The sequence below is a fragment of the Chrysochloris asiatica genome, unplaced genomic scaffold, assembly GCF_000296735.1.
Source record: "Chrysochloris asiatica unplaced genomic scaffold, ChrAsi1.0 scaffold00145, whole genome shotgun sequence".
NCBI lineage: Eukaryota > Metazoa > Chordata > Mammalia > Afrosoricida > Chrysochloridae > Chrysochloris > Chrysochloris asiatica.
The window spans coordinates 757,351-770,265 of record NW_006408663.1 but is presented as its reverse complement, the minus strand read 5'-3'; the positions used below and the strand labels follow the sequence as shown (position 1 = coordinate 770,265).

General features: G+C 39.5%; 1 protein-coding gene across 1 annotated transcript in view; it reads right to left on the bottom strand.

The window, feature by feature from the left end:
* RASGRF2 (Ras protein-specific guanine nucleotide-releasing factor 2) overlaps positions 1-12,915 on the bottom strand; it is a 340,705-nt gene that overhangs the window by 234,028 nt on the left and 93,762 nt on the right. Inside the window, exon 2 of the mRNA XM_006870586.1 lies at positions 7,883-7,989. Coding sequence (XP_006870648.1) covers positions 7,883-7,989 — 107 coding nt within the window. The remainder of the gene's footprint in view (positions 1-7,882; positions 7,990-12,915) is intronic.

Sequence of the window (12,915 nt, the reverse complement as noted above, 5' to 3'; positions counted from 1 at the left end):
AAAAAAGAAATGGGCTGAGTTCAAATATGTTCCATAGACTCCCAATGACCTGGAGATGAGAGAGAGAAGAGAAAGGGCTGGTTGGACTCCTGAGTCCATGGACAAGGACATAGCCATGGAGGACTAGAGCTGAGAGTGAAGCATCCAGCTGATATAAGTGAGGGGAGATGCACAAGAAACCCCAACCTTGCAGATAGCACTCATGTGACCTAGCCTCTATGGTTTGATAATCAGAACTCAACTAGCAGAAGATAAAAAACAAACAAACAAACAACATTTGTTAACCCAACTAGTTGCTGTAGAGTGGATTCTGGCTGATGGTGACCCCATGTGTGTTAGAGATGAACTGTGCTTGGTGCTCAATGGGGCTACTTTTTCAAAAGCAGATCACGAGGGTGTTCTTCCTAGGTGCCTTGGCATCGACTCAAGCCTTCAACCATTCAGTTAGCAATGCAGTGGTGTTAATGGTTTCTATTACCAGGGACTTTTCTATAAACATTGTTGCTGTTAAGTAGTGGGAAAAAAAAAAAAAAGTTTGATGAAGGAAACTAGTGTAAATTGCTACAATTTGATGAATTTGACCTATACTTATGGATGTAGTAGCTCAAGGTACCAACTGAAAGAGAAGGAGTCTTCACATCAAGTATCAATCCTATCCTCTCTGTATACAGAGTAGACGCTCAAGGTACCAACTGAAAGAGAAGGAGTCTTCACATCAAGTATCAATCCTATCCTCTCTGTATACAGAGTAGACGCTCAAGGTACCAACTGAAAGAGAAGGAGTCTTCACATCAAGTATCAATCCTATCCTTTCTGTATACAGAGTAGACAGGGATGGGCAACTTAGGCACTGGCTACCTAAAATGAAGGGGCGATAGAGGCATGAAGTGACAGGCTTACAACTTTTCAAGAGGGAGTTTAGTTTAAGAGTGTGTGAGGGAGGGTAGAGTCTCCACGGAATAATTTTCATCTTGTCTAGGCGGGTCTGGTGAAAGGAAATGTGGATAGAATTCTTGTGATTCAATAGTGAGTAACTGTTATCATTACTAATTGTGACTGTCACAACTGTAAAGGTAGAAGTTTTGTAACAAAAATGGGGGAGTAGTTAATATTACAATTCCAGAAGCAGAGAACTCTAGGACCATCAAGGGAGAAGAGAATGTGGGACCCTATCCAGAGAAGCAGTTACACCAGAGATGGAGGCAGAGATGAGGACATAGAGAGAGGGAGCAGCTGAGGACTCTGGACTCATGGAAAGAGAGGGACTGGGTACTGGGGGCCAGGAGCCAGACTTGCAGAATGTACCCTTTGGTTGTTTAAATGATTATATATTCCTGAGTGTTATTGTGTACATTCCTTGCTCCCCACAAAAAAGCAGAGGGAATAGAAGCAAATACTATTGAATGATGATGCACGGAGGAGACTGTAATCATTGCAATGAAACAATGGTATAAAACTGATGTTCTCCCATGTAAACTATCACTTAGTTCACAATTAAAAACATAAAAGAGAGAGATTGGTAAGATGGCTGAGAAATAGCCCAGGCAACAGATGCTGATGCCCAAACCAGGGTAACTGCCATTGATATGAGAAGGAGTGAGACTGCAAGCATTCGGCTTAGGGGAATAAGGGGTGAGGACTAGGGCAGTGATGTGAATGGGAACCGTAAGTTTTAGTCTGTATACTTTAGCACTGTTTGAGTCTTCTTATCTCTTGTTCATGAGAACTAGCATTAATGTATTACTTGTGGACAGGCAGTTCCCAATTTATGACAGTGTTTTTGTTCCAATAATTCTGTAGTAGTCAATATTGATATAAGTCAAATACATCTTTTTTTAAGTTTCATTATTATCGAGTTTCATTACCAATATCTATAAATTCTATATTTGTCTTTGAGGGTTGGAAACATTTTATATAAACTTACAGATGTATTTTAATTCATAAGAAATTACATATTGCCATTTGTTTAAAAAGGCGATGTTGGAGTTTTCTCAGCTGCAGCAATAGAAGGTTCTAGATAATATGAATTATTCCTGGGAATGGGGATGGTGTTTCTGGTCTGAAAATTGATAAGCATTGTCTATATGGTCTTTTTATATACAGCAACATGGCATGTAGTATATATTGCTAATGATAAGACGTACAAAACAAAAACCAGATGGTCATAGTGTGGTTAGTCACAACTCAAATTTGTTCTAAGTCACGACTACCTGTCTTTCAAAACATAAATATTAAGCATAAACCCAAGGCTCAAGTTATATAAAGAAGAATCGCTTCTACAGGCTTTGGATGGTCATTATTGACCCAGGTGACAACAGTTGCATCAGCAACGGCGGAAAAGGAATAAGAACTGTATAAATAAGGAAAAATAAGCCAAAACATTTCTTCAGGAAGCCTGAATGCCCGTGCAAGAGAGGACAGTAGCCAGAGAAGTATGGATGGCCAAGAAGGAATATTTTTACTTTTCACTTTTTGTTGTAAGGTTGGAGAGAGTTATGAAGCTTCAAAATTAAAAGGGAGAAGCAAAAACAAGAAGGGTGGAGAATGAGCAGATAGGAAATATAGGCAAGACAAAGAATAACTAATGGAGCAAGAAGCAAGAGGTAAGAGGCTGAAGTGGAGATTTGCTTTCAATCAGAGCTGGTTGCCCTGAGGCCCACAGTGAGAACCGTTGGAGACACAAAACTCTTGCAGATGAGGAGGTGAGACCATGAGTATGAAGACCCTTCAGCCTTTTCTGAGAATTGTACTGCAGTATAAATCAGATGCCTAAAGATGAAGCTGCATTTAAAGCAACAACACTGAGGAATAGGATCGATAATTGAAAAGTAAGGATACAAACTGAGGGCTGAAACTAAGAAAACCAAAGCCCAGTGTTTCCCTATAGAGAAAAAGTTCTAGACATCAAATCAAGCCAAGTCTTTCAGAGCTCAAGATTTTTCTTTCATATTGTATTTTGTAACCTCTAAAGGAAGAAAATGTTGAATTCAAGCCTGACAGGGGTTCTTAGTCAAAATTACAATATCTCAAGTGAACAAAATCCACATCTCAAACTTTAAATTAGCAGTAGTCTTACTGTTACAAGAAGAACACAAAATATGTGTTTGGAATTGCTTCAGGCTATAAAACCACTGCCCAATGCTGACATTTTAGTCCTGTGGTTTTTCTGATACACGAAGCATCTTTAGCTTTTCTGTGCAATCTTTATTTTCTAGTTAGTGAGGGAGTTTTCCATGCTGATAGTGTGCTGATCTTCTGGAATGATACGATACATACAATGTTAGTGTTGTACACATTTTATACTATATACTTTGCTCTAAATTATTCCTCTATCCAATGAAAAAAAAATGAAGTTACAAGCATTAGGCATTTGGTACAATTGCTGTGTGTGTGTGAGAGAGAGAGAAACACAGAGAGAGAGAGAGAGAGAGAGAGAGAGAAGAAATAACAGACTGCTTCAGGCACTTGTAATCTAAAGAACTATAGATAGAAGAAACCCAAGAGGCTAGATTAAAGCTTTCTTTAGCTGAAAAGAACATTTAATTGAAAGACTTACTGAAGAATTAAGTCTGTCTACTCACCAAGTTAAGGATTGACGTTGTCAAGTGCCCTTGAGTCTGTTCCGACTCATAACAACCCTGTATAAGATTTCTGAGGAGAGACTAGTGAGTTTGAACCACCAAATTTGCAGTTCAAACCAACCTGTGGTCCAGTGCATTTCCTATAGCACCACACCAGGTTGGTAGGGATACAGAAAAAGGTTACGGAGCTCTAGTAGCGTAGTGGTTACGAGTTGGGCTACTAGCCTCAAGGGCAGCAGTTCAAAACTACCAGCCATTCCATGGGAGAAAGATGAGGCTTTCTGCTCCTGTAAAGATTTACAGCCTTGGAAACCCTAGGCAGGGTCGCTATGGGTCAGAACCAACTCCATGACACACTTCCACCACCACCACAACGAAAAAGGTTAAGTCAAGACCTTGTCAAACTAAATACGACATGAGCTCTATGGAATGGAAGTATATGTGTTTGCCTATTCCCTTATCAATGCCTTCTCCATCTGCTACAAGACACATGGTGACGGAATTACAGAGAATCGAGGTAGTGGTTTCTGCAGAGTTCCACAGAGAATAGTGGTGGGCCAGGGGTCGAATTCTTACCCTTCATGCAGGAGAACTGGTTTGTTTCCCAGCCAATGCACTTCAGGTGCACCCACCACCTTTCCCTCAGTGGAGCTCTGAATGACGCTTTGATGAGGAACAGATACCAGAACTCTCAGACTAAGATGAACTAGGAAGGAAGGCCTAGTGATCTACTTGCAAAAATCAACCAATGAAAACCCTAGGGATCACAATGGCATCACCGTGAGTCAGTGCCTCAATGTCAGCTAACAAAATGGCAGTTACCAACCACATCAGTTTGAGAAATTGGGAAGCAGACAAAAGATAATGGCACAGCAAGAAGAATTGAAAATATATGCCACATATTTACAGGGTGAGCAAAGCTATGAACATTTGATGGTGCAATATTCTCAAGATATTCAACTTTTCATACATAAATTTTGGCAGAGACCCGTATCTCCCCTCTGGACACACTTTACTTCTCTAGTAGTCCCCTAGGTACTCAGACACTCATTCTTCCCTACCTCATAGGCCCAGAGGCAGGGAGATCACATCAATATTTCATGGCTGCCCATTACCTCTTCCCGGCAATCATACTCTTGCAAATTCCTGCAGAAGCCCTTTCTGGCCAGTGCTATCTACTACCTTGCTTTCATTCATCTCTTCTCCCAGTGAATGACACCATCCAAGACAGGGATCTGAGAGACACGTTAGATACCACCCTGTTCTGATACTCCCCACAAACAGACTGTCACTAAATCCTTTGAAGTCGAGCTCCTGCATATCTGGAATACTTTTCATTCTTTCTTTTGTACTGTCATAAAATTATGTCCTTAGGGTCTCATGCTTAGAATGGGATAGGAAGAGTGTGAAGGTATACACCTGGCTCCTTTCTTGTTTGTTGTTAAGTGCCATCAAGTCAGGTCCGACCCATAGTGACCCTATGTAGCATTTCCAAGGAGCAGTTGGTGGATTTGAACTGCAGTTCAGTGCTGATTCTACACTGCCACACCAGGAGCTCTTATTCTATGCTACAGCGATTATCTCAATGGCTTCCCTTTGCCAGCTTCCAGCAATGAAATGTGGAGATAAAGTCCTGTGGCCATTGTCCTTTGCTTTAGAATTTTAATGATCCACAATCAGCCAGATTTAGTGTTTTTATTATCCTAATATCTATCATCAAGCCAACTACTGTAGACAGATATGGTCAAGAGAGCAAAGAGGGACTATCGGGTTATTGGGAGTGTCCCACTCAATTGGAAAACTATTTATTAAATAAACATAGACTTAGTTGCTATTATAATGCTCCTGCAGCACATAAACCAGATAAAAGCAAGACCAAATATAACTATCATATCAAAAACCTGTGTTGCTTCTTATGGCGGGTGCTAGTAACACATAATGGAAAGATGTTTTCTATGTAACCTCAACCAACTGTGGGAAACACTATAAAGTCAGGTCAAATTTTCAAAGCAAAGAATGTTAATTTCCAAAAAAGATTCTTTCTGGGCCAAATCTGAAAAGAAACACATGCAAATGGACAGCCTGGAAAATGACCCAAAATCTTCTGAAGGCCAGCTAGGGCAAGTACATTGTACTCAGGCTACAGAAGCCAGCAATAAGTACGGTGGTCATGACATATAAAGATAGCACCACATGGCTGGTGCTGTAAACAGTGGACAAGACAGGGCTCTGAACAGTCTGTGTGCAGTCTCTGTGAGAGGATTTATAGCTTAGAACAGAACTTAGTCTCATGCTAAAATGTTGTTAATTTCTGTCAAATCAGCCCCCCACTCATAGGAACCCCATGCACAATAAAATGAAATACTGCCCGATTCTGTTTTGATCCATACGGTTTTCATTGGCTGATTTTTTACAATAGATCATCAGGTCTTTCTTCCAACTGCATCTTTGCCTGGAAGCTCGGCTGAAACCTATTCAGCATCATAGCATCATAGCTTCCACTTACCATGGTGGATACTCAAGAGGTACACTGACCAGAAATGAACCCAGGTCTCTGTTAGGGAAGGCGAGAATTCTATGGAACCACCAATGTCCTCCATACAAAAATGGTGGTGGTGGATATGTACCACCCAGTTGGTTCCAACTCATAGCAGCACCATACAGGGTTTCCAAGGCTGTAAATCTTTATGGGGACACAAAGCCTCATCTTTCTCTCGCAGAGCAACTGGTAGATTCAAACTGTTGACACTTCTCTTAGTAGCCTAGCTCATGGTCTGCAACACTGCCAAGGCTCTTTCCATGCTAATACAGTTATCAATTAGTAACAAATTCAGACTTTTAAAAGAAGAAGTCAATAAAACCATAATTATTGAGCACTTATAATGTTTCATAGAAATGACAGCAGTGCTAAAACACATTGTCCTCTAAGAGTGAAATGTTTGGACTACTGGTACGGCACTGTAGGATATGCACTGGACTGCTAACCACAAGGCTGGTGGTTCAAACCCACCATCTGCTCTCTGGAAACCCTATACAGAATTGCTAAGAGTTCAAACCAACTCAATGTCACTTAACAACAAAAATGACAACACAAAGAGTGAAATGTTTTTTCAGTCAGCTACTTGACTGACAAACTGAAACAAAAAGTATCCGGCATTTCCTTTCCTCTAAATCAACTCCTTTCACTGTCTGACTTTGCTCAAGCATGAACAAAGTCAGGTTGGATAATTTTATAGATTCAAGATTACACCAAAAACTTACAAGCTTAAACTTTAGTGAAAGGTTATCATCTTGCCTGATTTAGAAAAAAATAAGCATACCAGTACAAAAAACTCAAAGATACAAACTCATCATCAAAAATATCAATCCAATCCTAGGCCTTGAGTCAACAGAAAAGAAAATCTAATGGACTAAAAAGTCAGGATACCTAAGCAAAAAGATCAATGATTAACCTGATCTTTAAATCCAAAAGGAAAAAAGGATTTTCATCATTTGATTAACTAAATTACTAAAGTGGTTTCTAACACCTACAATGCGTGACAAAATCATAAATGCCTGGTTTTGATCATAAGTCAATGAACACAAAATGTTTATTCTGAACCACTTCTGCATATGTGACAAAATATTTTTATGAAATGGTTAGAAAGGACAAGAGTTGAGTATCTTCAGGCTTGTGGTTATAGCAGCCTTTGGGTATTTATTGGCAGCCCCAAAAAAGCTTTATAATATTGCCCAATCTTTCCTTTCTACCTTCCTGGTATTCCTTAGAGGAAAGTAAAATCACCATCTTCTTCCTGGAGTAGAGGTTGGCCATCATTTTCCTTGACAACCAGGTAGAACAGTGCCAGGTTTAGGAGGCAGGCCTAGTTGAGTCTATAACTTAGCTGTGGTTGTCATGGCTCAGGCCTACTAGCTGTGCAACCTCAGGAAAGCAAAGCAACCTCACCAGACCTCAGTCCCCTTGTCTGTAAAAGGACTAGTTATAATGCACTTCTCATAACTGTTGAGGAGATAAGTGAGTTAACACACTTAACAAACTAATTGAGAAGCAATTAAAAAATGTCTGGCACATAAGAAAGAATTCCACAAGAGTGGTATTACGACCATCTCATCATAATTATTATTGTATCTATTACATTCAACTCTGTAGCTGGAATATAAGCACAGAAATCTAAAAGCATCATCTCATACATGACTTCAGAGGAGGGATCAAAGAGAAACCCACATATAATTCTCCCAAGCTATCACCAACAGTGAGACCCAGACAACCAAGAGTCACAGGGAAGAATGTGAGCTGATACCTGGCCTGATGAATGGCTTCCATCCACTCTTTACCATCCTGCTCTTCCTCACAGCGCAGCTCCAGTGGTTTTTGACCATCATGGCCAAAAAGAACAGTAAAGTAATACTAGGGGACAGGGGGGAAACACAAAAGAAAGGTTTATTTTTATTTTTCATGAGTACCAGGATACCAACATGCTACCCACCTACAAAGGTTACTTCTTTACCAAATGCATCAGCATTCTGTAAATCATATTTCAAAATGTAATACCATTCCCAGACCCTGTGGAAATACCTTTGCTCTTGGAAGTTATACTGGACTGCATTCTGGCACCCCTTGGTAAGAGTTACACAACAAGCCCACTATAATCTATATTTGTTATACAAGCACAAAAAACAACATTTGAAAAATATGACTATCCACACAAGTTAATGTCAGCATTATATTTTCCAAAAGTCTTCCCTTTTTGGATATAATAAATCTATAGTAATACACGAGTCTACACAGCTGCACTGGCTAATAAGTTTTTTGTTCGTTCTGAGAAGAACAAAATGCTTCTGATGATACAGGTCAAGTGCAGCCCTTTGCTTCCTCTGCAACCTTAGCACTAATCCCAGTTGATTAAATCACTCTTTCCAATGGAGCCCAGAGATGACTCTGCAAGTCTTTTCAACACATTACACCAGAATACCACTTTCAGCGTAGTGGTTATGAATCGGGCTGCAAATCTCAGGGTCAGCAGTTCGAAACTACCAGCGGTTCCATGACAGAAAGATGAGGCTTTCTGCTCCTGTAAATATTTACTGCCTCGGAAACCCTGTACAGGGTCGCTATGAGTTGGAACCAACTCCATGGCACATAACAACAACCACAACCACTTTCAGCAGATTCTAACTGACCAGGAAAGGAAATCTACTTGCCATCTTGGAGGCTAAGACATGATCAGAAGTCCTTTTAGGTAAAGACATAATCTGAGTTATTGCTGAACTAAAAAGAAATTGTGCTTAAGTAGGGAAAATATTAAGACTATGATTATCTTGTTATGGCACTGTAGAATAAGCACTGGACAGCAATGTCTGTTTGGCAGTTCAAATCCACCAGCAGCTTTTCTGAAACCCTGTGTACAAGGTCGCTATGAGTCAGAACCAACTCCATGGCACACAGCCACCAGCCACCATGTAGGGTCCCTGTGAGTCAGAACCGACTCAATGGCACTAAAAACAACAGGGATAAAATAGGTGCTCTCATAGGAGTTCTCTGTTTCCTATAACCCCAAACTGGCAACAATCCAAATGTCCTTCAGAGGGATAAACATGCTAGTACATCCATACAAGGGAATACTACTCAGCTACAAAAAGGAATCAACTTGTGATACAACTTGGATGCCTCTCAAAAACATTATGCTGACTGAAAGAAGTCAGTCTCAAAAGGTTATATACTGCATAATTGCATTTACGTGATGTTCTGGAAAGTAGAGGTAGATAGTGGTAGGGTAGAGAAGAGATCAGTGATTGTCAAGGGCTGGAATGGGAGGGTGGGCTACAAAGTGAACGCAAAAAGGAGTTTCAGATGATGAAATTGTTATGATGAAATCCTGACTGTGGTCATTATACAGACCTAATTATGTATTAAAACACACATAACTGTACACCAAAAAGTGTAGACTTTAAAATTTTTTAGTTTCCTTAAGTTCTCATGAAGATTCTAGAACAAAAATAACCATATAGCCAACATTTGTATACTTTCAAACTCACCTGATCCATTAAACCACTCTGTATTCCAGAAAAGAAGTATATAAAACAAGGACTTTTACAACTGTAAGTTACAAAAGAGCAAAAATAATACTAATAATAATCATATTGGAATAATCTATGGAGTTCTTTTGTGGTGCTATAGGATAAGCATTGGACTGCTAACCACCAGCTGCTCCTTGGAAACTGTATACAGGGTTGCTATAAATCAGAACCAACTCTATGGCAGTTAAGGAAAAGGTTGGCGGTTCAAACCCACCAGGTTTACTATGCTGGGATTGACAAATTGAAGGAGAGTAGTGTCATATTTATTATAAAGAAGAACATATCAAGATCTGTCTTGAAGTACAACATTGTCTGTGATAGAATAATATCTATACATGTAAAAGGAAGACCAGGTAACACCACTACTATTCAAATTTAGGCACCAACCACTAAAGCTAGTAATAATGAATTTGAAGAATTCTGCTGACTTCTTCAGTCTGAAATTGATCAAACATGCAATCAAGATATATTGATAATTACTTAGGATTGGAATACAAAGATTGGAAACAAAGAGGAAGGATCAATTGGGCTTGGTGATAGGAACAATATTGGAGATTGCATGACAGAATTTTACAAGACCAATGACTTCTTCACAGCAAAAACCTACTTTAAAAACATAAAAGACAACTATAGACATGGACCTCTTTAGATGGAACACACGGAAATCAAATTGACTATATCTGTGAGAAGAGCCAGTGGAAAAGCTCCATATCATCAGCTAAACAGGGGCAGACTGTGTAACAGACCTTCAATGCTAATATGCAAGTTCAGGCTGAAGCTGAAGAAAATTAAAACCGTCCACAAGAGCCAAAATATGCCCCATTTGGAACCTTCTGAGGTGGGACTTTCCCACATGAAAGGACAAGCAGACCAACCTGGAGCAGCTAGAGGAACAAAAGATACTTCTTGAAAGAAAGACCAGAAGGAAAAAATTCAAAAACAAAAATGGCAGTCTAATTGACTACCACAAGAACAAACAAGTTGTTCACCAGGGAGCCATCAAGGCAAACAATCAAGTCCCTTCAGGACAAACCCTCTTCCAAGACTGAAACTCAAAGGGAATACCAAGCAGGTATGTGAGCTCGCCGGCAACCACGTTTGTCTACTGGTGAGAAGTGGGAGGAAAGCAGCAATGAAAATGTTGACTGAGTTCGATCATGTTCTATAGACTTCCATTGACCTGGAGATGAGAGAAAGAAGAAGAATGGCTGGTTGGTCTGAAGTATGGTGAGACCTGGGAACTCCTGGGCTCATGGGCAAGGATATAGCCAAGGAGGGCTAGAGTTGAGAATGAAGCATCCAGCTGTTATAAAGTGAGGAGAGATGCACAAGAACGCCCAAACTTGCAGATAGTACCCAACTGACCCATTTGACGATAGCTTGATGATCAGAATTCGACTAGAGGAAGATAAAATCTTTTTACAAAGGAAACAAGTTTAAATTACTACAATTTTATGAACTTGACCTATATTTATGGATGTAGTAGTTTAAAATACCAATAAGAGAGAAGGAATTGTCACATCAAGGATCATTCCCATCCCCTCTGTGCACAGGGTTAATAGGGATGGGCAACTTAGACATTGGCTACCTAAAACAGGGCGGCTATAAAGGCACAAAGAACTACAAGTTTTCAAGAGGGTGCTTCGTTTCAGAGTGTGCAGGGCAAAGTAGAATCCCCACTGAATAGTTTTTGTCTTGTCTAGATGGGTCTGGTAAAAGGAGATGGGGGTTAAGATTCTTATGATTCAATAGTGAGTAATTGTTATCATGACTATTTGTGATTGTCGTAACTGTAAAGGTATAAGTTTTGTAACACAAAGGGGGCAGTAGTTAATCTTACAGTACAGGAACAGAGGGCCATTAAGGGAGGAGCACATGCTGAATGTGAGACCTTATCCAGAGAAACAGCAACACCAGAGATGGAGGCAGAGATGATGACATGGAGAGATAGAGTAGCTGAGGACTCTAGACTCATGGAAAGAGAAAGGCTGTGTGCTGGCTGCCAGGAGGCAGGCTTGCAGAATGTGCCCTTTGGTTGTTTAAATGATTATATATTCCTGAGTGTTTTTGTGTATATCTCTCCCCACTAAACCAGAGGGAATAGAAGCAAATACTGCTGAATGATTTTTAAAATTACTAAAATAATTTCTGCTAAGATTTATGTAAAATAAAATGTCACCACATTTAGCTGTATTGTGATATTTTGACATCTTAAAAAGTGTTCAGTTTTTTGGAGTAAAATACATAATATTTAAAAGCTTAAAAACAAAAGAGCCAAATATGAACTTGAACATATCCCACCTGAATTTAGAGACGATTTTAAGAGAAGATTATATGCATTGGACAATAAAGAATGAAGACCAAGGAGAGTTGTGGGATGACAACAAGAACATCATACAGGAGGAAAACAAAGATGGATGTCAAAAGATACTCTGAAACTTGTTCTCCAGTGTAGGATGTGAAGGAAAATGGAAGAAATGAGGAGGTAAAATAGGTGAATCAAAGCCAGATAATATAGCTAAATGAGCAAAAACCTGGAATTAGAAAACCAAAAGAGAAGAATATGCTCAGCATTTCTCAAGCTGAGGGAACTGAAGAAAATACTTAAGCCTCAACTTGATCCTACAGGTAAAATATTGAATGATGCAGAAAACATCAAAAGAAAATGAAAGTAATACACAGAATCACTGTACCAAAAAGAAATGGTCAATGTTGAACCATTTCAAAAGGATAGCATATGATTAAGAGCCAATTATACTGAAGAAAGAAGTCCAAAGTGCATTGAAGGCAAAGAACAAGACACTAAGAATTGATGGAATAGAAATTGAAATCTTTCAACAAAACGATGCAGCAGTCGAGGCATTCACTCATCTATGCCAAGAAACTAGGAAGACAACTACCTGGCCAACTGACTGGAAAATATGTATATTTGAACCCATTCCAAAGAAAGGTGACTCAACAGAATGTGGAAATCATCCGACAATATCATAAATACCACATGCAAGTAAAATTTTGCTAAAGATAATTCAAAATGGCTGCAACCATACATTGTCCATGAACTTTCAGAGGTTCAAGTCTGATTCAGAAGAGGACGTGGAATGAGAGATATCACGTCTGATGTCATATGAATTTTGGCTGAAAGCAAAGAATACCAGAAAGATGTTTGCCTGTGCTTTATTCACTATGCAAAGGCTTTCAATTGTGTGGATCATGACAAGCTATGGACAACATTGCAGAGAATGAGTATTCAAGAACA